The 26,442-nt window shown below is 46.6% G+C and overlaps 2 protein-coding genes across 2 annotated transcripts in view; one reads left to right on the forward strand and one right to left on the reverse strand.

Moving 5' to 3' along the window:
• The window catches only part of RPRD1B (regulation of nuclear pre-mRNA domain containing 1B), a 77,445-nt gene extending 63,455 nt beyond the window's left edge, over nucleotides 1-13,990 (forward strand). Inside the window, exon 7 of the mRNA XM_032462286.1 lies at nucleotides 13,716-13,990. Within this exon, the coding sequence (XP_032318177.1) occupies nucleotides 13,716-13,724 (9 nt within the window). The 3' untranslated portion in view covers nucleotides 13,725-13,990. The remainder of the gene's footprint in view (nucleotides 1-13,715) is intronic.
• Nucleotides 13,991-14,937: 947 nt separating this feature from the next.
• The window catches only part of TGM2 (transglutaminase 2), a 32,428-nt gene continuing 20,923 nt past the window's right edge, over nucleotides 14,938-26,442 (reverse strand). Inside the window, 5 exon segments of the mRNA XM_006188624.3 lie at nucleotides 14,938-16,862; nucleotides 17,588-17,724; nucleotides 18,734-18,894; nucleotides 23,089-23,361; nucleotides 24,934-25,176. Of these exon segments, the coding sequence (XP_006188686.1) occupies nucleotides 16,712-16,862; nucleotides 17,588-17,724; nucleotides 18,734-18,894; nucleotides 23,089-23,361; nucleotides 24,934-25,176 (965 nt within the window). The 3' untranslated portion in view covers nucleotides 14,938-16,711.

Genomic DNA, 26,442 nt, shown 5'->3' on the forward strand with positions numbered 1-26,442 from the left:
CTCATGCATGCTAATCATGTGTTCTACCACTGAGCTATACCCTCCCCTCTCCAATATTAATTTTTTTTATCAAGTGGTTTTCTCCATGTAGTTTTTGTCCTTTAATCAGTTTATGTGCTGAATTGCATGAATAGATTTTCTAATGTTAAACCAACCTTGTGTTCCTGGGAATAGCCCCACTTTGGTTGTGATAACCTTTTATATATTGATGGATTTTTATGGCTAATACTTTATTAAGGATTTTTCATTTAGCTTTACAAGTAAAATTGGCCTGTAATTTTCTTTTCTTGCTATGTCTTTGTGCTGTTTTGGTATGCGGGTTATGTTAGTCTTATGAAATGATCTGGGAATTGTTTACTGTTTTTCTATTCTCTGGAAGACCAAAATTGCTTCTTCTCTGAATATTGGATAGAACTTACCAGTGAAGCCATCTAGACTTGAAGTTTTCTTAATGAAAGGGGTTTTCAGTGTTCTTAATTGTTAGAGGATTCTCTAGATTTTCTTTTGTCTTGAGTGAAAATTGGTATATTACACCTTGCTAGGTTGTTGGTTGGTCTCATGTCACTGAAACTTTCAAATGTATTGACTGAAAGTTGTTCAGAATACCCTCTGTTTTCTTTAATATTGGCAGGATCTGCATTGATGTCCCAGTTTTTATTCGTAACTCTTTTTTTTTTTTTTTTTGATGCCAGTTCTGTTTTTCTCTAGAAGAATTTCATTGAAAGATTTGTCCATTTTGCTGTCTTTTCAAAGAACCATCTTCTGGCTCTGTTTTAATCTCTGCTTTCTTATTTTGTTAATTTCTCGGTTTTGCCTTTATTGTTTACTTCTTCCTGCTTTTACTGGGTTTGTTTTGACATTCTTTTTATAACTTCTTTGGATGGATATTGATTTTACCAATTTTCAGCTTCTTTTCCTCTCTGACATACGTCAGACTATAAATTTCCCTCTTCATACTGATGTATCTACACTTACAAATTTTGATATGAATTTTCTTTGTTATCAATTGATTCAAAAGATTTTCTAGCCTCCTTTGTCAGTTCTTCTTTAACCCATGGGTTATTTAGAAGTGTATTTTTAAATTTCCTAGCTTATGGAGATTTCTAATTATCTGTCATTATTGATTTATACCTTAGTTATAAGAACTAGATGGTTAGGTAATATGCTCCATATGATTTTAGTTCTTTGAAATTTGGTGAGACTGGCTTTATAGCCCAGGTTGTAGTTACATTCTGTAAATTGTCTTAGGTGTTTGAAAATAAGATGTTGGACACAGAATTAGCTATATGTGTCTATTAGGTCAAATTTGTTCATCGTTTGGTTTAAATCCCCTGCATAGAGACTATAAATGCTCATTCCTACCTGGTTTTCCTCTCTTTTCTGGAAACAAAGGCAGACTATACTTCTCAGTACCCTTAGAATAGGAGAGACCATGTGACCAGTTCTGGCTAAAGAGGATATGAATGGAAGTGATGTGTGTGTAACTTCTGGGCCAAGGCATTTAAGAGCCAGTGTGCTACCTCTACACTCAATCTTCTTGAGATACAGTTGTGGAAACCACACGTTGAGATGGCAGAGGCATGTGATGGGAAAAGACTGGTCTCCGGGCCACTGCCTGGAGGAGAACTGTTCCTGAGAACTGCCTGACTCCACTGGACTTTGTGTAAGTGAGAAATAAACCTTTGTTGTACTGAGCCACTGAGACTGGATTTTTTTGTTATTGCAGCACAACCTATCCCTATCTGATAAATCCATCTTCTATATCCATGCTGACTTTTTGTCTCCATGTTCTGTCAAATACTGAGAGAGCTATATTAAAATCTTTCATTATGATTTAAATTTGTATTTTTCTCCTTATTGTTCTCTCAATTTTTGTTTTGTATAGTTTGAAACTGTGTCATTAGGTATATACAAAATTAAAACAGTTATATGCGTTTATAAATTAAAATTACTTTTACCCTTATACAGCACCCTTCTTATCTCTAGTAATATTTTTAATAATACATTTTATTTTATATTAATATAGTTACACCACCATTCTTTTATAAGTTACATAAATCTCTCCATCCTTTTATATCTCTATGTTTCCCATATGCCTCTTACAAACCACATATAGTTGGATTTTTCAAATCCAAGCTATACATCGATCTTTGTATTTTAACTGAAGCATTTAGCTTTTCGATATTTAATAACAATATTGATGTATATGGGTGTAAATCCACTAGCTTATTTTGTGCTTTATCTCACCCTTTCTATGTTATTTTTCTATTCTTTTTGTGCTATTTTAGATTGATTTTTAAAATTCTGTTTCCTCTCTCCACTAGTGTGGAGATTATACATTGTTTCTATTTTTTAAAATATTACCCCTGAAATTACAACATGATTATTTAACTTTATATAGTCAGTACCTTAATTTTTTTCCAGCCACCAAAATGCTACCTCGATGTGTATGGCATATTTTTCTTGTATTATAAATCTGTCAAATAAAAAAGAGAGAAAGAAATTCTACAAGACATTAATATTACTGTTTGTATAGCTAATGGTCAAATATACCTGCAGATATATTTATCTATTTCTTTGCTCTTCATTCCTTCTTTTGTCTCAAGCCCTCTGTCAGGGTTCATATTCCTACTACATGAAATACATCCTTTAGGATTTTCTTGAATGAGGTTATATGAGCAGAAAGCTCTTATTTTGTTTATCTGAAAATGTCTTCATTTAAGCCCTGTTCTTCAGGTACTTTTTGGTGAGTATAGAATTTTAGTTGGGTAGATATTTCCTCTTGGCACATCAAAGATACCATTTCACCATCACTTGGCTTCCACTGACTGTTGCTATTTGGAACTCAGCATCACTCAGTCATTCTTTTGAAGGTATTTCTCTTATTCTCTGGATGCTCATTAGATTTTTCTCTTTGTCTTTGATATTCTTTAGCTTTACCATTTTGTGTTTAGACATGGATTTATCTTTATTGTTTAGCTTGGGGTTTGTTGAGATTCCTGAATTTGTGGATTATTAGCTCTCATCAGTTTTGGAGAGCTCTCAGTCATTATCCCTTCAATTATTGTGTCTGCCTCTTATTCTCTTTTGTATCCTTCTGAAATTCCTAATAAAGCTGTTTTACACTTTCTCACCCTATCTTCCATGCCTTCTAATTTCTCTTTTATATTTTACATCTACATATTTCTCTGTGCTATATTCTAGATCATTTATCTTCTGCTTCACTAATTCTCTCTTCAGCTCTGTCTAATCCATGATCAAGCTTAATCATTGAGTTTTAAGATTCAGTTATTATATTTTTATTTCTAGAACTTTTGTTTCATTCTCATTTTAATTCTTCTAGGTATCTCTTATGGTTTCCTGTTCCATGCAGATATTTGCAAGATCACATCCCTTCCTTCCTACTGTTTCCCATTTGGATTTAAAATCCTCACTTATCCCTACACATCCTCCATACATGGATGTAAGTCTCACCTCCTTTCAAAACCTTTCACTGGACAGTTATGATGGAAACTAAAGCCATCTTCATCACTTAGTCATTTTGTGTTTACTAAAAAATATCTACTAAGTACTGGGCTGTTTCTATGGGGAATACAAGGATGCGTCAGGCCTGGAACCTTCCATTGAGAAGCTATGTCCTGGAAGGAGGCTGATATGAGAAAAAGGAAATGTAGAAGGAATTCTACATACCTTCCTTGAATGCCTTTTGTGTGCCAGTCACATGGCTGGGTTCTGAGTACACAGAATGGAACAAGATATAATCTCCTCCCTCCAAAAGCTTACAATATAGTAGCAGAGATGAAATCAGGTCTTAAATAATCATGTGAAATATAATAAGTGCCAGCCAGACACATGATAGATGTCTTATAAATCACCTCTGAGTGAATGACTTGAATTAATGTGGGAGTTCAGAGGAGAGAGAAATTGCTTCTAATGAGAATGGATCAAGGAAATCATTGTAATGCACTTGAGTTGGGCCTTAGAAATTGTCTTTTTTGGGGGGCATTCAGATAACTAGAAGGTAGGGGCAATCCAGGAATTGGAACAGCGTGAAAAAAGGCATGGAGTATCTTTTTATTTTTTAACAGCTTTATTGAGATATAATTTACATACCACAAAGTTCATTTATTTAAAGTGTAAAATTCAATGGTTTTTAAGTATATTTACAAGTTATGCAACCATTATCATAATATTATTTTAGAACATTTTCATCATTCCTCCAAAGAAAATACTCATTAGCAGTCACCCCTTGGAGAAGGTGTGGAGAAAAAGGAACTCTCCTACACTCTTGGTGGGAATGTAAATTGATGCAGCCACTATGGAAAACAGTATGGAAGTTCTTTAAAAACTAAAAATAGAGCTACCATATGGATCAAGCAATCCCAATCCTGGGCATATATCTGGAGAAAACTCTAATTTGAAAAGCCATACACACTCCAATGTTCATAGCACATTTTACAATAGCCAAGACATGGAAGCAACCTAAATGTCCATCAACAAATGAATGGATAAAGAAAAGGTGGTATACACACACACACACACACACACACACACACACACACACACACACACACAATGGAACACTACTCAGCCATAAAAAAGGATGAAATAATGTCATTTGCAGCAACATGGGTGGATCTAGAGATTATCATACTAAGTGAAGTAAGTCAGTCAGAAGAAAATGACATCACTTATAAGTGGAATCTAAAAAATGACACAAATGAACTTATTTACAAAACAGATAGAGACTCATAGACATAGAAAACAAACATATGGTTACCAGGATGGAAAGGGGGTTAAATTGGGAGTTTGGGATTGGCTGATACAAACTACTATGTACACAGTAGATAAACAACAAGGTCCTACTGTATAGTACAAGGAACTATATTCAATAGCTTATAGTACCCCATAATGAAAAAGAATATATACGTGTGTGTGTGTATATACATATATCTATCTATCTATCTATCTATCTATCTATCTATCTATCTATCTCTATCTATCTATCTATCTATCTATCTATCTATCTATCTATCTATCTATATATATATCTGAATCACTGTGCTGTTCACCAGAAACTAATACAACACCATAAATCAACTATACTTCAATTAAAAATTTTTTTAATAAAAAAAAAGGAAAAGAAAAAAAAGTCACCCTAATCCTCTTGACCTCACCTTCACCCTCCCTCATCTCCTGACTCTAGGTAACCACTAATCTATTTTCTATTTGTTTATTCTGGACATGTCATAAAATTGGAATCATGGAATATGTGGCCTTTTCATTTAGGAAAATGTTTTCAGGTTTCATCCATGTTGTAGCATGTATCAATACTTTATTGCTTTTTAATGCTAAATAATATTCCATTGTATGGATATACCACATTTTATTTATCCATTCATAAGTTGGTGGACATTTAAGTTGTTTCTACTTTTTAGCTACTATGAATAATGCTTCTGTGAGTATTTGTGTTCAACTTTTTGTGTGGACATAATGTGTTTTTTCTCTGATTCCGCTAGGAGTGGAACTGATGAATCAAACAGTAACTCTGTGTTTAACTCTGTGTTTTTGAAGAGCTGTCAAACTGTTTTCCGAAGCAGCTGTATACCATTTTATGTTTCCAGCAGCAATATATGAGGGTTCCAATTTTTCCATATCCTCACCCACACTTGTTATCTGTCTTACTGATCGTAGCTATCTGGTTGCTGGGAAGTGGCATCTCTCTGTGGTTTCTATTTTCATTTCTTAATGGCTAAATATGTTGACCATATCTTCATTTGTTTATTAGCATCTGTATATCTTTTTTGGAGAAATGTATATTCAAGTCCTTTGCCTATTTTAAACTTGGTTACTTGCCTTTTTATTATTGAATTGTAAAGGATCTTTATAGATTCTGGACTTATCAGAGAGATGATTTCAAATATTTTCCCCGTGCTGTGTGTTGTCTTTTCACTTTCTGGATGGTACCCTTTGAAACACAGAAGTAGTAAATGTTTATGAAGCCCAATTTATCAGTCTTCTCTTTTATCACTTATGCTTTTGGTGTTGTATCAATTGTTCTATTTTTTTGAACCTGAGTGCAGGTTTCTTGGGTGAATTCAGTTTGTGGAAACTCATCAGGCTGTTATTTGTGGACTTTTCTGCACAGGCCTGTAAGGCTTCAATAAACAGGTTTTTTTTTAAGGGAGTGATAATAATTGAAGCTCCCTTCCCTGGGTCACAGCGGGGGACCGAATGAACCAATGCATGCACTGCTGCACTGGTTTTGGCACTGCACTGGCACCCCTGCGTGCGAGTACATGGCAGCTATCATTGGCATTATTGCTGACATCTAGCTCTGCCCCCTATTGAGTGGGTAATCTTGGCCCCAAGTCACTTCAGCTTGTCAGAACTCACTTTCCTCATCTGTAAAATGGGTGCCTCCAGGCACCTCAATGAGACAAGATACAACATTGTCAGTCCTGAAGTCTGCCCCAAAGAGGCCCTCACGAAGGCTTGGGTCAATAAAACCAGAAAGAGGAAAAAAAAAAAAAAAAAACCAGTCATGACTGAGGAGAGATAAATTGTCAGCGCTGTGAGGGTCTGGGTGGCCGCCAAGAGCTGGCTGTGGGCCCCTCAAAGTTTCCATTAGAGGGCCTGGCAGGGCCTGGAAAGGGATGAAAAGGGAGTTGGCTGAGAGAGAGTTGGCTTCCGGGTGGTGCCAGGGCTAGAGCTCAAGGCCTGGCTAGGCGGAGGGCAACCAAGCACTTGTGGAATAATCAGAGACCAGACCTCCCTCTGCTCCTCGGACCCCCACACTGGCTGCTCCTGTTGTATTTCAGTCTCCCCCTCTTTGCCCAAACAATCCTCCTCACTCACCTCCACCTCTTCCATGCCAGGCGTGCCCTTGAGGTTCCCCCCCAGGAAGACTTCTCTGCCCCTCTCCCTTCAGTGGCCACCTCTGCAGCCCCTCCCAAGTCTCCCCACTGCCACCCTGGCGCTATCACGCCCTCCCTGGGGTGGCTGGAGGGAGCTTCCTAAAGCATCAAGGAGATTATATCACCTGCTGCTCACAACCCTTCAGTGGGAACCACTGCATGATAATAAATTTCAAACCCTCCTCTAGTCTCAAGGGCGAGGTTTCAAGGGGCTTAAAGCTTATATCGTTAGAGTGGGGGTTCCTTAGAGTACAACATGCATACGGCTGGATGAATTCCCCCAAACTGAACACACCCATACAAACCAGCTCCCAGCTAAAGGATCAGCCCATCATCAGCTCCCCAGACACCTCCCTGGTGCCCCTTTCCAGTTACTACCCATCCCCTAAAAGTTAGCACAATTTGACTTCAAACATCACACATGAGTTTTGCCAAGGTTTGAACTTCACCTGAATAAAATCATTCAGTGTGTACTGTGTGATTGGCATCTTTTGCTTAACATGCTTGTGAGATTCAATTAAGTTGTTGCATGTAGCTGTCATTTATTCTTCCTCATTCATTCCGTTACTTGGAATGACTATACCAATTTGTAACCCGTTCTGCTAGTGTTGGACTTTAAGGCTGTTTTCAGCTTTGGAATACTAGGGGAAAAAAAAGGCTGCTTAGAACATTCTTGCACATGTCTTTCGGGGAATATATGGATTCATTCCTGTTGGGTAAACATCCATGAGAGGAATTGCTGCCTCACAAAGATAAATGAACTTCCATTTAGATACTGCAAATAGTTTTCCAAAGGGGTCATACATATTTACAGGCCCTCACATAGAAAAGTTCCCATTGTTCCATATCTTCACCGACAATTTGAGATAGATATATATATATATATTGCATTTTAGCCATTCTGGTGAGAAGCATGTGTTATCACGTTGTGGATTTAGATTTGGGGGTGAAGTGGGTGGGTAATTACGTTTATTCATTCATTTATTTATTTATTTAATGGAGGTACTGGGGATTGAACCCAGAACCATGTGCGTGCTAAGCATGTGCTGTACCACTGAGCTATACCCTCCCCCTGATTTAGTTTTAATTTGGGAGAGTTATCTTTAATAAAAAGAATACAAAATAAAATTATAAATATAAAATTGGGTACAAAAGTGAAAATTTCTGAGCAATGTGAGAAGAAATCATAACAAATTGCTGGAGACTTACAAGCTGCAGATTCCCTTCTTCTGAGTGAGAGTTTTTGAGGCTGTTTCCCAGAAATGTTTACACTGAAATGCTTCCTGATAGCAACCTGGCTTCCCTCCCTGCCTGGAATACTCCACAGCTGCCTGCCATCCTGGTGTCAGCAAGGCCCCACACAAGTGAGGGGCCCAGAACCTAGAGCATCAGCTGTCTGGGGAACGGCCTCTGCCCCGCCCACCCCAACCCTTCCCTGGCCGAGCTCCTCTTCCCTAGGGTCTCAGCTTCTGCATCAGATTCTCAGAAGGTCTTCTCTGACCTCCTTGTCAAAGAAGACCCTCTCGTTTTCTAAGTCTGCATCCCCAGACAGATGATGACAAAGCAAGGGGTTAGGAAAAGTTGCTGTGGACCCAACCTGCCTGGTTGGCATCCTGTCTCCACCGTTTGCTAGCTGTGTGACCTTGGACAAGTCACATAACCACTCTGGGCCTCAGTTTCCTCACCTGTAGAGCAGAGAAAGTAATGCTAGCTCCCACCTCATGGGGTGTTGTGAGGACCCAGCAAGTTAATGCGTGTAATGCTCGGCCCCCTCGCTTCTATCATGGTCCTGGTGGCCCTGTTGTCCCGAGCCTTAGACTATTTTTCTGACACACGTCACTTTACGCTGGTGAGCTGCTTAACTGCTCTGTAGGACAGGCCTGCCGCGCTGACCACTGTCTCCCCAGGGCCTAATGCAGCACCTGGCCCACAGTAGGAGCCAAAAAAGATGTTGAATGAGTGAATCTCCTCTGCATGCCTCAGATCCATTCAGATGACTCCAAGGCAGCCACACCCTGGTCCAGGCCACCAGCATCCCTTCCTGACCCGTAGCAGGCACGGGTTAAACAAATGAGCCTCAGCCAAGACCAGAATTTCTGTTGGCTTCCATGTCTACAGCCCTTTACAATTTACAAGTCCCGTTCCCTTCCATCATTACATCCCTGGGTTGGGTAACAGGGCAGTAATTGAAAGCACCAATGTGACAAAGGCCTCCAGAGGGAGAGTGGCTTCCTCAAAGTCAAACAGCAAGAGAGAAGGGAGAGGGGACACAGGCCCAGGCCTCCCAGGGAGGGGCTGCCCACCCTTGGTCATGGCACCTCTCTCACCATTTCTGGACAACAGCCAGGCTGAGCACATAGTCCGCACTTAGGCTTGTTTGAGACAAGTGGAAAGAGGAAAGTCCTTGGATTCAGCCTTGGCTCTGGGATCGTGGCCCTGCCCCTGCCCCACCAGTGCTGTTTCCCCTTCTGAATGGGGTGAATGGGGTTAACTTACCAAGTGAAGCCAGATCCCTGTCTTACTTGGTCTGGCTGGCATTTCTCCCCGGGCCCTCATCTGTCTGTCTGTCTGTCTACTCCAGATGACTTTGGAATGAGCTAATGGGGAGTTGGGAGCTGACTAAGGGCCTGGAGAGAAACTGGGGTTTTCACCTGTGCCTCTGGTATCCTTGACATGGAGCAGTGGCCGGGAACAATGTTTGGAAAAGCGTCTCTTCTGCCACTTTTAAAGGCCACTGATGAAATGTGGCCTGTTGACTGTGAGTGCAAAGACCTCGATGAACAACTAGGGGTTTACCAGCCCCCGGACGACCCCCGGACTTCACAGGCTGGGCAAGGAGCAGACGTGGTCATGGACAACATGCCCACATCGGTGGCCTTTCTGCTGCAACTCCCTTGTCTCCCCTTTGACAGCAGGGCCAACTAAGGCCCAGAGAAGGGAAGAGCTTTACCCAAGGTCATGCGCACACCCAGGCAGACTTCCTAAGCCTAAATCAAGTCTGAGATTCTGGGGCTCAGCCTTCCTTTTTTTTCCCTGTTGAGTATTATTTATTTTCAAATTGCTTTAATGAGCTATAATACACATTCCTTGCAACTTACCCTTTAAAGATTTTTTTAAACTTTTTTTCAGGGGAGAGTTAATTAGGCTTATTTATTTATTTATTTGGTTTTTCAAATGGAGGTACTAGGGATTGAACCCAAGACCTTGTGCATGCTAAGCATGCACTCTACCACTGAGCTATACCCTACTTGCTGCAACTCACCCTTTTAAAGTGTATAATTCTATGGCTTTTTGGAAAGAATTGTGCATCACAATCAAATTTAGAACATTTTCATTACCCCAAAAAGAAACCCCATGCTTTTGAGCTGTCCCCGTCTCCCAGTCCCTACAACCCCACCCCAGCCCCAGATAATCACTCCATACATTTGCCTTTTCTGGATATTTCATAGAAATGAACTCACAATATGTGGTCTTTTGTAACTGCCTTCTTTTCACTGAGTATGTTTTCAAGGTCCATCCATGTGGAACGTGTATCAGTACCTCATTCCTTTTCATTGCTGAATAATATTCCACTGTGTGGATAGGCCATATTTTGTTTAAACATTCATTGGTTGATGGACATTTAGTTTGTTTCCACTTTTTGGCTATTATGAATAAGGCTGCTATGAACATGTATATGCAACTTCCTGTGTGGTTGTATGTTCTCAGTTCTCTTGGGTTTATACCCAGGTGTGGAAATGCTGGGTCACATGGTAACTACGTTTTTGAGCCCAACCTTCTAGCTCTTGGCTTTCTCTTGACCTTTCCCTGTTGAGGGGAGACATACTACTCCCATTGTCCTAGGTCTATGGATCAAGTTTCCACCCCACTTTGGACTTAATTCTAGAACATTCCAGAACTACATTTTTGAACTTTTATTGAAGTCAACCCTACATATACAAAGAGCACCACTATATGTGTATAGAAGATACATTTTCACAGGCTGATGTACTTGGTAACCCAGCACCCAGATGAAGAAAACCAAAGCCATCCCAAAGCCCCCAAGCCTCCTCGTGCTCCTGTCCAGTCTCTCCCCTGCAGGAAAAAACAGCCTTAACTCCTTTTTTTTTTCAAAGTGTTAGAAATTTTACTAAAGTCACATTCCACAAGGTCATACTCATTCAAATCCAACTGCAAAAAATTCCAGGCATACAAACTTTCATCTGTTAATGTGCCATCTTTCTTTTCCAACATCAAAAATGTTCTTGTTTTAATGATACAAAAAGTCTTTAGAAAGTCAAATCCACTGTCCATTTGTGTTGAATAAGAAACCTATATCTTCATTCATTTCGTAAAATCCATTTTAAAAGAACCCTGTCTTGGTTGTGTGTTATCACAGCACTTTTGTCTTAATCCATTTTTCTCCATTCACAACACCAGCTTCTGATACTGTCGATGAGTTCATGAACTTCACACAGGTGGAATTATGTGGATCGTGGTCTTTGGTGTCTGCTTCTCTTGCTCAGCTTCGGTCGTTAGGGATCCCTGTTCTCAAGCGTGCATCACCATTGTTTCATTTCTTCTGCTTTTAATGGAACACTTTTGACTTTGCCTCTTGAAACAAAACACAGGGCTTCACGATCTTGTGGGCGGGTGTCTCTGTGCATCTGCTCAGGCCTGTCAGGGAGGGAGGTGGGGAGGCTGGGAAGTGTATGTGCCGACCCAGTCCTGGCCCCAGGGTGCATGTGTTTCTAGGAGGCCCCTGCCTGGCCCTCCCTCTTAAGCCTCGCCTCTAGGACTTGGTCAACATTCTGTTATTCTGGGCTTGGCTTGAGGCCAAGGGGTGAGCTGGCAGGCATCCTAGGTAAACAAGAGCAGCTGGAGAGGAGAGGGACTTTTAGGGGTGGAAAGATGGACCTGATCAGACCTCCCCTCCCCCCTCCACGAGGGCTTTTGTGGAAGCCTCTGCCTTGTGCACCTGGGGACATGGTGGGAAGGGAGGGTCCAGGTAGAAATCAGACCTCCTCTGGGCTAGGCCATGCACTGGAGAGGGCAGGCTGCCTGGGTTCAAATCCCCGCTCTGCACCTTACTGGCTGTGTGACTATCAAATCTGTAAAATGGGGGGGACAGCCTGATAAGATTGTTTGAGGAGTCAGTAACTCAGTGCATGTAAAAGTTCCTGACCTGGAGGAAAGTTGGCTGTTACGATTAGAATGTGCCAAGAGCCAGCTAAATATGTTATGTGCACTGCTTTACTGAACTTGTGCATTGGTCATGAAAGTAAACACCAAATCATCCTTATTCTACAGGTAAGGATGCAAAGGCACAGAGAGGTTGAGAATCTGCCTGAAGCCACACTGTGAATCCGTGGCAGAGCCAGAATTTGATCCAGGGTCTGTTGGACATCAGAACCCAGCATTGGCAGACCTGGCTGGGCCAGCCCTGTCCCTGTTCTTTAGAGGGGAGGCAGTCAGGCTTGGGAGCTAGAGGTGCCAGTCCTGAGTCCACCTGGGGGTCGCCCTGTGGGAGGGGTGCCCTGACCCAGCTCTTGGAGTGCTCCAGAGCGTGAGCCAGGAGTACACCCAGCTGGTCCTGATCCAGGCCAACCTGAGTGTTGCAAAAGTTTCTCTATAATATGCGGAGAGGAGCCAGAGGTTGAAGCAGTTGGCTGTAGTCCAGGAAGGCTTAGCAGAGGAGATGTCTTTGGAGCAGGGTTTTGGAGGCTGAGGAAGAGTTCCTTAGGTGGAGGTGAGGGTAAGTGTGTTCTTCGCAGAGAGAGCAGCAGGTATCAGCTACTCAGCTCCATTCCCCCTGGACCCTTGCCTTGTCATCTCTGTTTTTCAGGGACTGGAAGCCTGAAAATGATATTTGCCAGAGCCCCCGACCAGCTAGTTTCTGGTTAGGGTCTGCCGGGGGGGAGAAGGCAGAACCATGAGAGATACCCCTCTCCCTCTGGCTCCTGCCGGGACCAACTTCAGCAGGATTCATAGATTCAGCAGCATTTTGGTTCCAGGGGTGCAGTGGCAGTGCCTCCAGCAGCTGGATGGTGGGTACCGGCTCCTGGGCTCCTGACCATCCCAGGCAGCAGCTGCTTCCCAATTTCTGGGCAACACTCCTGCTCCCTCTGCTCTTAGCACTTCAGATGCCTTTGGCATCAATTTCCCTTATGAACTCCCTCTCCACCTGAAATAACCAAGTGGTTTTTATTTCCTTGCTGGCCACTAATTGATAAAATGTTCAGGCCATCTAAGCCAGAGTAGTTTTCAAGGGACAGAAGGATTCGGCCCCCAGAAAATGTGATGTCGCACTTTGATTTTGATTTATTTTTTAGGTGCATGTCAGATGTTTCAACATGATTCCCTGAGGGCAGGGATTGCCCTCCATCATCTATTCAATCAACAAACATTTATCTGTGCTTCACTGGTGGGGAATGAGATGAATGACCAAGTCCCCACACTCCTGGAATCAATCTAGACCTGGTGCCGTCCAACTGAAACTGAGTCCCCCTGCCAAGTTTATGATTAACCTCTCCATCCCAAACTTTATTCCCTTCCTTGTCCCACCTCTGTTCCCCTCAGGATTGAGGAATATCAGAGACAAGTGGGGATTGAAACCAAGCAGGACCCTGTGGAGGCTTCTCAGGTAGCCTGTGTCTCCCGTTTCTTGTTTGTTTAAAAAAAGAAAGGCTTTTGTCTCCTAGGCCTTCCTGAGTTCCAAAGAGCAGAATCAAGCAGTTAGTAATGAGGACAACAGAGTCACAGGACACTCCTAGTTCCTCCTGAAGGGATATAGATAACAATCTGATGTGTATCTTTCAGTCGTTTTAGCAGAAACTAAGACCCCCCGCCCAGGTGAAGGAGGGTGACTATGGGCTGACCACAAGCACGTAGACCCCAGACTGGTTGGAACCAGAAGGTTGAGATTCCTGAAACATCACCTGTTACTACACCGCCAACCAGTCCGAAGAAGGTCCATGAGCGGATCGTGCATCCTACAACTTTTAAAACCCTTGTCTGAAAGCCATCGGGGAGTTTGGGTCTTTGGAGACTGAGCTGCCTGTTCTCTTTGCTTGGTGCCCTACAAATAAACCCTTTGCTGCAAACACCCACAGGCAAAGTTTGACTTTCTACACTGTGGGTGCACGAGTCCTTGTTCAGTAACAATGTGGTAGCCAGAGCCCGCCGTGGCCACGGAGCACTTGAAAAGCAGCTAGTCTGAATTGAAACAGGCTGTCAGTGCAAAATATACACCACATTTCAAAGACTTTGTATGAAAACAAGAATGTAAAATATCTCACTAATAATTTTTATGCTAATTCTGTTACAGTAACAGTATTTCAGTCATACTAGGTTAAATGCATTTTACCTGTTTTTTTTTCTCTTTGTAATATGGCCACTGGAATAATTTAAATTTACATATGTGGCTTGCATTTGTGGTTCAAGTTATATTTCTACTGGACAGCACTGGTCTTATGCGAGCTGATTTGAAACACAATGATTTACCAATTCAGCATTTATTAGCATCTGTTTAAGAGATACTTGGTCCCTGGCCTTGAGGACTTCAGACAGGATGGGGAAGGGGATAGATATATCAACATGGAACTGAAAGTCACGGGGATAAATGTTTGAGTTGGTCTGTGTTCCAGAGCTCTAGGGGCCTGAGAAGAAATCTGGGCAGGCTTCCCAGAAGAGGTGACTTTGGTGTTAAGCATTATAGGATGAGTAGGTATTCACAAGATGAGTAAGAAGAGGGGTACTCTAAGCTCAGGGAATTACATACATGCAAAAGCCAAAAGGTTGACGAGTGCACAGGATGTTAGAAGGGAAACAGGAAGTTCATTCAGGCACAAACATGGCTTGTTCAAAGAAGGGGATGAGGATGGAGCTGGACAGTGTAGAGCCTTAAATGCTAGTAAAGTTTAGATCTGAGGGAGGTGCTGAGGCTGGGGAAAGGCTTTAGGCAGGAGGTGGCTGGTCCAATGTAAGTGAGCTCACCCACCCATGCTCCTCAAAAGCATGCAGAGGAATGGACCAGACCTTGTTTGAATGTGAAAAATAAACTCTTTATTTCAGTGCTCGCTCCTTATGGCTCAAAAGCATATCTACTGTTTGGAACCCCAAAGTGTTTATAAAACCATAGAGAAATTGAGCAATATTTATATAGAACATATACACGTCGGCTCATTTTGTGCTTCATCCTGTGCAAAGCAGATAGTTCTAAGTGCATCAGCGTGACTCTCCCCACGTCCCCTTCTGGGATTCTGGGGGCCCAGGAGGCTGTGACCCCTCTCCAGATACAGAACTCTCCCCGCTTCCCTCTTCCAGGCTGAGGGAAGCCCAGGCACATGGAGACAGAGAGGGTTAAAGCCAGAAAAGGCAACTCGTGGGATCCCCGCGCTTGGTTGGGGCAAGGGCTGTGTTCCAGGGCCCAGGCTCCTCAAAGAGGGCGTTGCTGAGATGCAGTCTTGTTGGTGAGTGACCAGCACAGGCAGCTAAGGCTCTTGTGACGTCTAGGCATTGCGGTGGGCAGGCTCATGGGTAGGACAGGGGCCCCTGGGGCTCTTTTCTCCTGAATGGGGCTCTGAAGCAAGGTGCCTGGGCACAGGTGAGGGACTCAGGGTTGGGGCAGGAGGGTGCTCATGGTCATAGTTTCGCACTCAGAATCCGTGGGCCTGTGACCCAAGGCTCTGCGAAGACAGGGAGTAGGACTCCCTGTCACTGGCAAGGCTGGGCCACATAAGGCACTGGAAGTGCAGGGCTGAGAGGGCCTTGGGGATGCGCTTGTGTTCAAGCACTCCTGTGACCAATGAAGAGACCGAGGCCCAGTGAGGGGAAGGCAGTGGCTGGCTGGACTTGGGGCTCCAACCTAGGGCTCTGACCCCTCCGATCCCCGCCCCCACCTCCTCACTGGATCCTTTTCTAACAGGTCGCAAATGGCCTCTCTGACATTCTCAGCTCTGGGCGCCTTAACAGGGCAGTGGACTCAGAGTCAAAAGGCCCGGGCTCCATGCTGGCCCCTTCACATTACCCAGGCCTTGCAAACATCCAGGAGCCCACGGGTGCAGAGTGGGCCGCCTCCCTTCTTCCAGCCACAGTCTCCTCATTGGGAAAGCAGCCCCTCCTCTGCAGTTTCTTGTCATGATGACATGGGCTGGTGGTTGTGTGAGTACCAGTGAGCACAGGAAGCACCTGGCACTTAGTAGGTGCCTCATAACTAGAGGTGGGGGTGGCAGGGAGGACTATGGGGCCAGGGTTGCTGGGATGTTGTGGGGAGCATGGGTCTGGCCTATTCCCGGGACCCTTCCCATCCGCACCTGCTCTGGCTCTGCCAAGGGGCCCTAGGGCCCGGGCACAGTCTGGGGAAGGGGTTCAGGACACTCTAAAGAGTTGCGTTCCTTGATCTGGCTATTGGGCATAATTTTTTTTTGTCTACTCCAAGGGGCCCTGGGGTAGATCAAACAATATGGCGATTGGTCGGTTGGTTTCCAGCAGGCATCTGGGCTGGAAAGGGAGGCAGGAGGCCTGCCTCCCCAGCCCCTCTAACCTCCCCCTGCCCCAGGCCCAGTCAGCCAAGATCAGGACTCCCACGGAGGAAGCACAAAACATCCCTCACAGATGAGGGGGTGGGGAGCCAGGTTCAGGGGAACAAGATAGGAGAGAAAGACATTCCATTCCAAAGACCCCTACCAGCATCCCACCCCTGCCCTGGGGTCTGAGGCCCAGGAAGGGGCAAATTTTGCTCATTAGCTTGGGATAAAGATTGGGGTCAATTTGGGGCCCTCAGCTGGCTGAGGTGGGGCTGGCACGGGGGCCCGTTAGGAAGGGCCGACGATGACGTTCCTGAAGCCCTTCACTGCCTTCAGCCTGTCGCTCTCAAAGTTCACCACCAGCTTGTGGCGGCCCACATTCATGGGCAGCAGGTCCACCCTCACCTTGACTTCCTCCCCTGCCTCCACAGGGTCCGGGCTGTAGGGAGAGAGAGAAAGAACATGAGGAGAGGGGCCCTAGTCTGGTCTGGTCCTCGTGTTGGGGACAGGCCAGGATGACATGTGACTACTGAGATCTTAGCCCACAGCCTCCAGGGATGTATAGCTTAATGCTGACAAGAATAAAATGGGCCCTGCTCACCACTCTCCGCTCTCTGAGGGCCTGGGCAACCTGCCCTTCTATGTGCAGAGGAGCCAGGGTGTGTGTATGTGGGAGTGTGTGTGTGTAAGTGGATGGTGTGCTTGGGGGTAAGAGTGTGGATGCTCACGGGATCACATGCATGACCTTGGACTGTACCTCCGTGATTTTTTACTGTATGTAAATTGCATTACAATGACAAAATGAAAAATAAGAAATGTGTATGTGTATATAAACATGTACCCACGAGGGAACATCACACGGGCACACAGGGAGACATTCAGTTGTGGACACCTGTGTGTTTGTGAAGACCTCTGTATCCGGAGGTAGTGCTTGGTGATTAAAAGTGTAACTGTTCGGGTTTGTGAAGATGTGTGCACAGAATGCAGTTAACGTGTGGGTATTTGGGAATAGACTCGGGGATATTAGGCAGATGTGCGGGTGGGTGAGTGAGCGATGAGAGGAGGGGGTTACAGACATGGATTTGGGGCCTGAGGGCACCCTACCCCGCACGAGCCTCTGCCCTCTGCTCCCAGGGCCCCCACGCTGGAGGGCCCAGCACTTACATCTCCACCACCTTCTGCTCCTCGGTCAGGCCTGCCCCCTCCACAGTGAAGGCGCAGCCAGATAGGGGCACCGTAAGTGGGTTCCGCAGCGACACCTCAGCCACCAGCTTGCGGTTCTGCTTGGGCTCTCCCAGGATCTGGAAGAGGCACAGGGCAGATGTCAGGGGCAGCATTGAAGGAGAGGGGCCCAGAGCCCCTCGAGGGCAGGCAGGGTCCCGACTGGGCCATCTCTGTCTTTGCTGCACTTTGGCCCAGTGTTTGCCGAGCTCTGCCACAATCACTCCTGCCTCATCCAGGAACACAGATAAGGATACCTGCCCAGGCCTCCTTCATGCAGTGATGCTCTATGCCACCCACGGGATGTGTAAAGTACCTCCTTTGTTCTGGAGTCTGGAGTGGAAAGAGCAAAGGATTTGGAGCCAGGCCGATCTCTTCCCTTTCCTCGTTGTGTGACCTTGGCAAAGTTACTACCCTCTCTGAGCCTCGGTTTCTTCATAGAAGAGAAATGCCTGACTGCAGGGTTCTCATGAAGATTAACTGAGCAAGTTCCCAGCAGACAGTATGGCACACAGCACTCCCTCCCTCCCCCTCCACTCTTTACCAGTTATTTGTAACTGTTGCCTTTGGGGCTCTGGGGCTGTGGCTCTTCCAAGTGAATCACTGTGATGACCATGAAGATGGTGATAAGAATAGTTAGTTTATATTGAGCCCTTAAAATGCACTGGATATGGGTCTATGTGCTTCCTATAGATGCATATTTAATCCTTACAACACCCATTTTCCAGATGAATAAACTGAGGCACTGGGGGCAAAGTAACATGCTAGGGCCACCCAGGCATAAACCCAAGCAGTCAGACTCCAGAGTCCATGCCCTTAACTCTCCCACCGTTTCCTGACCCACCAGGGCCTCAGGGCTTGGGGCTATAGGCTCAGGAGCTTAGGGTTTAAGAGTCCATGATTCTGAGATCCTTAAATGCCATGACCCTAGCACTCTGGGACTTTAGGATTCATTCCTAGGGGCTTTGAGTCCCAAGTTCTGTCTGCTTCACGATGCTTTTCTTCGGTGAAGCTAGGATCTGAGGAAGTCTGGAGCATCTTGAGGTTGCAGGGATGCAGTGGGGACGTGTCCTGGGATGTGGCCCTTACCCGGATCTTGATTTCTGGATTCTCCAGGTAGATGTCTCTCTCGGCCAGCAGGTAGCTGTTGGCAGCTGGCTCGATGAGAAGGCCCCGCACCTTGATGAGATTTGACTCGGTCAGGCAGTCACAGTACTTTTCGTAGAGGATGCGAAGGGGAATGCTCTTCTCTGCAGGAGGGGAGAAGGGAGAACACTCATGATGTCTGAATCATGGCCCCCACCTCTCCGATGGCATTTCCACGAGGCACAGAGAGGGCAAGGAATGAGCTTGAGGTCACACAGCTGGGGAATGGATGGGCAGGTCCCAAGACTTTCCCTTACCTGCCCTGGCTTCAGGGCTCCCAGGGAGGAAGTGGGGAGGGGAGGCTGGAGCTCTGACAGGCCTTGGCTTTAATCCTACCCCTGCCCTTTGCTAGCCGGTGATAGCTAACAAGTCATTCCACCTGTCAGAACCTCCATTTCCCTCCATTAAGTTAGTGGAATTGTACCCATTTTACAGATGAAGAAATACTTCTGCCAGTAAGTGTTCAAATCGGGAAAGCTGGCCCTGCATGGCCACTGACTGGCTGTGCGAGCCTGGGAAGGTGACCTCCCCTCTCTGTTTCTCCTCTGTTCTCCACATCTGGCACCTGCTAGGCAGAGCTAAGACCAGAGGTCATTTCAAAGCAAAAGTGACACAGCAATGGGGTGAGAAAGAGGCCGGGAGAGCCCACTCCTCCCACTGCAGAGAAGCACAGTGTGGATTTTAGCCCCATTTTCCTGACAAGAACACTGAAGCCCTAGGGCACCAGAGGTCAGCTTATAGGAGGCAGAGAGCAATGAAAAGGTCACAGCGCTGAGAATCCACAGGCCTGGGCCAGGCCCTGCTTGTCCACTGGGTCACAGAGAAACCTGGGCAAATTCCTTCTGCTCCTCAGGCCTCCCTGTCAAACGAGAATGTTGGAGGGATGGTCTTGGGGCTCCGTGGAGCCCAGCCAACCTCTCCTTGCCATCCCAGTGCCATGACGGGAGATGCTGGTGCCTCTTTTTTGCCACCCGTCCTCCCTCCCCCAACCAGACCAGCATTTCCCAAACTCCAGCCATTCATGGGATTTTTTAGACATCGGAAAAAATCCTCACGATTTGCTCATTATTTTTCTTTCCGTCCACTCGCTGTGTACTTTTTAACCTTTTTTGCTTAGAGAACCTTTTCATCATTATTTGCCGTAAGTGGAGCTGATAAAAGCAAACATCAGCAAACAAAGTCAAGTTTATTCAGTTTGGGCTGCATATTCTTGTCTGCTGAGGGGCTCCGAGTTTGAGACCCACGCTGACTATGAAACAGGGAGGGTAGCAAGGGTCAGGGGTTCCTAGACCAGTTAGCGCCCACTGAGAGGTCATCTATAAGACCTGGGTAGACAGACAACTTCTCCGTGTGAGTCAAGGTCTAGGTCCTGGACGTGCATGCTGATGTCCCCATCCCGCTCTCTGGAAAATGCGTGCCCACCCTCCTAGCCATTCATTCCCAGGTTGGATCTGCCCCACCTCTGCTCAGAAGACGTGGTGGCGAGGGGAGGGGGGAGGCAAACCAAAGCTTCTGCCAAAGAGGACAAAAAGGAGTGAAAATTCCTAGGTCAGGACCTGGTGGCGCAGAGTGGAAACACTGACCAGCTCCACAGGAAAGAAGGGAAACATTGTCCTCCCGGAGCTGGAGGAGGTGGCCCCAACTGTTCACTTTTCCAAGAGGCTGAGGCCAGGATGGGGCTGGACCTTTGAGAACTGCCATCCACAGCAGGGACCTTGGCCTTCGCCTCGGGCCAGATGCTGGCCGAGAGAAGAAAACGTGTACAGTTGGTCTCACTCATTCCTTAGATGTTTCCTTAAGTAATCACAGAGATGGAGCTGGCTGCCTTCCCAGGGACCCACCTGGAGAGGGGAGGGCACAGAGAAAGCGAAAGGGTGGGGGCAGGAAGGTAGAGAGCAGGACAGCTTGGAGGCAGCGGTGGTTGCGCCTGGATTCCGATCAGCTGTCCTGGGCCTGCCTTCCTGTCGACTAACATGTGGAAATTCCCCAGATCTTATCATCAAAGAATAACTGGCAACTCAGCCAAAGCGCAGGATCTCCAAGGGTGGGAGACTCTGTCTCAGGTTGACCTTGGCCTTGGGGGCCTCAATAGGACATCTGGACTAGCTCCCCTTTCCAGCCTGAGGGCGACACATAGGATCTCTGCCCTCCTCTGGCCTCTCCTGGCAGGCAGGCTGTGCCCCTCCTGGGTCTCCTCAACAGGAGGGACCCCTCTGCTGTGAACACATCCCCGGGGAGATGAGAAACGCTGGTGGGCATGACTGAAGCAAAACAAAGCTCCAAAGAGCCCCCACGCATCTGAGAGGCAAAGGGTGACTCAACCGAGGCCTGGGAGGAAGTTATTCTGGCATCCGAGGCTCAGGGCTAGAGTTCACCTTCTTATCCAGATTCCAGGAAAGACACGTCTTCCCTTTCAAGCAGTTCTGAGCATGAGAAGGAACTGACATGTGTGCATTCGCACAAAGGAGCTGGGAGGGCTCTTCAAAGATGAACCAGCCTTTGTACGAATGGGGAACCTGACGCCTGCAATGGAGAAGAGAAGTAGCCAGGAGCCCACAGCCTCTCGGCAGAATTGCAGGAACTGGGAACTGGGTGTCCCGGCCACTCCACACACCTGTAGGGACAGACCCCCGCCCCTGACTCGGGGCCTGGATGCAGAGGTGAGGGCCGGGGCCTCTGTGTGCCATCAAGATTAGCAGGGTATCAGGATCCACTGAGCCCAGCCCTGAGACCACTGTCTGGGGAGGCAGGTGCTCAGGAAAGGCCCACGGCGCTTCTCAGTCTCCCCACGCTTGTCTGCACTGCTGCTCAGTGAGGAGCGAAGGGCCCCACCCTATCAGTTTCACACTCTCCAGATATTTCCTGAGCACGTATCTCCTTCAGTCCTCACAGCGGCCCATCAGGGGCGTGCTATTGCCCCATTTGAGGGGCGAGATGATTCGAGGCCCAAGTTTGTATATCTAGAAGGTGGGAGAGGCCAGATTTAAAGCCAAGTCTGGCCTCCAAACATGCCTTTTAACAGCTTAAGTGTTGGGGCCCCTGCCCTGGTGTCAAATGGCTCTGTCATGAGAGCTTCACCCCTGCTCAGAGACCCTGACAGAGGGCCTGAGCTGGGCGTGTGGCTCCGGGAGTGCCCATGGTGGCTGAGACAGAGGCCCAGGGTGGACTGATGTTTTATTCACATCACACTGTCCCTGGGTCCTCTCCCAACTCCAAGACCCCTCCGCCCCCCTCACGCCTGCAGGCTCCAAACACAAGAAACAGGATCAGGCTGCTGGGGGGTAGGGACAGGAGACCAAGCTCAATGTGGCCTCACTGAGTGACCTCGGCAGCCACAACCCCTCTCAGGGCCTCCGGCTTAGTTTTAGGGAGGTAACCAGGCATGGAGACAATGCCGGCGGTGAAAGGGATCAAGCGGACAATGACCAGGAAGCTGGGGCGACAGAGGCTCTGCCCAGGGCTGAGGGCTGAGTTAAGTACTTACATTCTTTCAGCCCCAAACAGGGAAGGGGATCTGCTCACAGGGAGGCCAGGCCAGTCGCCGGAGCCATTTAAGAGGAGGCGATCAGGGCTGGATGGAAAGCACTCTCCTCTCCCATCGCTGTTAGAGCTACACGGTCCAACAGGGCAGCTTCTGGCTACGTGCGGCTGTTCAACTTTGTTATTTAATTAAGTTAAGAAATTAGAACTTTAGTTCAGCTGTGGCACTAGCCACATTTCAAGTGCTCAACAGCCACACTGGGCTAGTGGGCACCGCACCAGACAACGCAGACCCAGAACATCTTCACCATCACAGAAAGTTCTCTGGGCAGCGCTGGTCTCGAACCTCTTCTGCCTGAGCCTGAGACCCTCTATAGGAACAGGAGAGGTTCTCAAAGGGGCTCTGGGGAGAGGCTCCTGTGCTGTGAGTTGCTGGAGACAGAGAAAAGGAACTCTCTGGAAGGGGCAGCAGAGAGTCTGGGAAAGCAGTCAGGGGTCACGCGAAGATGAGATGGAACAAATAGTATAGCTGCTAAGCGTACAGATTCAAGTCTCAGTCCTGTCACTCCATGACTGTGTGGCCTTGGGAAAGTTACTTAACCTCTCTATGATCACTCTTTTCATTTGGAAAGTGGGGGCCATAAAAGAATCCACCTCCTACTTTCGTTATAAGAATTAACCGGTTGCTGTTTATAAAGTGCTGAGGACAGGGCCTGACCCAGAGTGAGGGGGATGGACTGTACACGTTCAGTGCTCAGGGCACTACCTTGCACGTCGTCAGTGTGGTCAACAGCTGCCCCAGGAACACAGGGCCTTACCGGAGAAGGGCTCCAGGGAAAAGTTGAGCAGGTCTTTGGTGCCACACTCGGGGCCCAGGATCCCGTTGTAGCTGACAGTGCGGGCACAGAGCAGGAGGCGGCCTGTGTGCTCCTCGGTGGTGTTGTTGGTGACGTGGGCAAAGACGTCAAAGTCGCTGCCCAAGTTCATGTCCTGGCCCACACGGATTCGCATGGCTACCCCCGTCTCCTCTTTATCAGCACGCTTGTTCAGGTGGTTGGCCCTGGTGAAGGCTTCCCTCTCCTCTGGGGATCCTGTGGGGACAGGGAAGAGAGCTTCAGCAGAGCTGGAAGGGGGATCAGCGAGAAGGAGACTGGGGCAGGGCAAGCTGGCTTCTCAGAGTCCTGGTGACTCAGAGCAGCCCTGAAGGAGCCCCTTCTTTACATCACTGTGCCAGGAAGAGGAGAGTATTTGATTTACTTCCCATGCGCAAACTCCTATCATCCTTCAAGACCCAGCCCCAAAGGACCCCTAGTCCAGGAAGCCTTCTGACTCCTCCTTCCCCAAGATGAATGAGTCACAATGTCTTCCGGAGTTTCACAGCTGCCTATTGCCTAACATGTTTGTTTTTTTTTTTTTAGCCTACCAGGTTGTTTTCTGTTCATGTGCTTACACTCTGGAATCTTGAGGACTAAGTCATATCCAATGCCTACAACAGTTCTTGGTGCATAGTAGGCACTACTACAATGGAGACTTCATCACCTCCAAGCATTTGCACGGGGACTACTTCTACCTGAAATCCTTTCCCTCCCTTCTCCCTGTTATGCCCTCCAGTAGGAATGGCTGTCCCTTCCTTTACCTTCCGTTTACCTCTCCCCTATGCTCCTTTTTTTTCCCCAGTGTTGTTGGGTACACAGCTATTTTTTCTATCAAACCATCAGCTCTCAGCCTTTCAGGGAATGCACCTTTTCCTTCCGTTTTATCCCTTCCATCTAGAGTATGACCACTTAATACCCAACCCCAGTCAGCCCTGGAAAGTCAGTGGGGGTCAGATGAGGCAGGGGCTCTGGTTTCTTAGTCCCTTCTCTGAATCCCACTGTGCCTGGCACATAGTAGATGCTTAGAAAATAACTGTCATCTTGAATTGGCCATTGGATGTGCTAAAATCCAATTTTTAAAATAAACCACGTCCTTTCCCCCTACTGATTTAACGCTGGTAGCAGAAAGAAGCTTCATCTTTATGTCTGATTGAGCCCATCTTAGTATGAGTTTCTTTTGGCCCATTTCTCTTTAATTTAAACCTTCCCCATCTATCTTCATGCCCGTTTTCCCCAGCTGTACATGAAATACTGCAACAATAAACGCTACAGGGTTCCAGGAACCTCTCTTCCATGGCCCTTCTGAACTTTCAAGCCTCTCCACCACAAACACATCACAATAAAAAAGCACAGATGTGCCCATCTATCGCTGTAGCCCCCACTACTGATAAGTTCTGTTAACAAACAACATGGACATTATAATTCTTCTGTCGAGATGCATGCCCCTCGTATGTAACAGCCGTCCCTTTTGGTTTTATTAAGAGTCAAACCCACCAAGAAAGTGAGGCTTAAAAACCAAACGGAATCCTTTTATGGAATACAGAATTCTTTTCCTAAATGAATCATCCTTCACCACTGTCCTCACAGTATGTTTGTCAAGTTTGCACTTGGTTTCCAAAAAATTCCTTAAAATGGAGCGTGATCTACAGGTCGCTGTTGTATGCAGGCTGCTAGATAAAACACACACGCGCCCACGAGCACGTACACACAAGCCCGACGGGCTGGTGAAATCGGCTGCTTATCTGCAAGGCAGAGCTGATGGGCGGCTCTGAGCCTGCAGGCACCTACCCTCCGGGTACTTGTAGGTGTGGGTGATGTCCTCCCTGTCGTCTCTGCCCACACTCTTCGTGCTGATCTTCAGCCCCACGACCAGAGAGTGGTTGATGGACTTGTGCACAGACCCATCATCCTGCCGGATCCAGTCTATCACGTCAGCGTTGACCTCAGCAAAGACGAAAGGGGCGTCGTATTTGGTGCTCAGGTCGCCCTCCTTGATGGCACGAACGGGAACAGGGCCGCAGCAGTATGTCCCTGGTCGGGGGAGGAGGAGGGAGAGATGGACCTGGGCTTTAGGGAGGATGACACCCTCCAAAACCTTCCACAGTTCAACCACACGTAGCAGGAAACCTCGAGATCATTCAGCCCTTCGACTCAGGGACTCCATTTCTAAGAAGGCGACATGGGGCAAGAATTAAGAATGGGGACTCTGGAATGCAGCTTCTGGGGTTCAAATCTGAGCCCAGCCTCTTATGAGCTGTGTGACCTCGGGGAGGCTACTTCACTTCTCTAAGTCCTAGCTTCACATGGGGATATTTGTATCCACCTAATAGAGGATGCACAAAATGCTATCTGTTTGATAGATAAAAAAGTTATCCCAAGGCACTTAAGGAAATGAGGGCGCCAAGCAGTTCGCAATACTTTGCAAGGGCGTGTGTCTGTCTGGTTTCCTGCCCAGACTGAGTAGCAGTCAGTGCCCAACACATCGTCAGGGAGTGTGCGCTGACTGCAGGACAGGAGAGCTAGATGTTTATCTTGGTGTGGTTTACGACTGCCTCAAACTGGTCACAGATTTAAATGTTGAGGACTAGCCACTTGGTAGCTCTATTACGATGCATCCATTTGATGGAATGAGGTAACATTAAATTAAAACGTAAATCACAGAAAAGTATCTGATAAAGACATGCTCGTACTATATGGAGGAGTGACAGGGCCAGAATAAAAGGCCACGTGCGGCCAGAGTTCCTCGCTCGGGGTCCATGGACCGCCCCCGCCCAGGGCGCAGGAAATAGGAATTCAAGAGTTCATGAACTCAGATGAGAAAAAAAATGACATCTTTATTTTCACTATATTTTGATAACACTTCCTTTGATTGTGAAAGCAGACCACAAACCACAGTCTTAGGTGCCCTGTTGACTTGTCACTCATAAGAACCACAGATATTTTCGTATCACTCCATAGTGTCACAGATAACCGGAAATAAATAAATAAACAACTGTTCATCTCTACCAGCAAACGAGGGGACTTGTTGACTCCACGACTAGATCTTGTTCTATAAAACATGTATTATTATATCACAAAGTGATTTTTAAAAAGTTCTAATAACAAGATCTCAACATCATTAGAGCCTAGCTATTATATTCTGTGTATATTTAAACTATTATTCTGAGAAAGGATTCATTTGAAATTATTGGAAGCTGTGTGTGAGCATTAATGATACGGACGAGGACAAAGATGTTTGATTTTGGTCTTTATGCTTCTCCATATTTTCTGCTGTGTGTGAATTATTTTTCAAATCAT

The sequence above is a fragment of the Camelus ferus genome, chromosome 19 (genome assembly GCF_009834535.1).
Source record: "Camelus ferus isolate YT-003-E chromosome 19, BCGSAC_Cfer_1.0, whole genome shotgun sequence".
NCBI lineage: Eukaryota > Metazoa > Chordata > Mammalia > Artiodactyla > Camelidae > Camelus > Camelus ferus.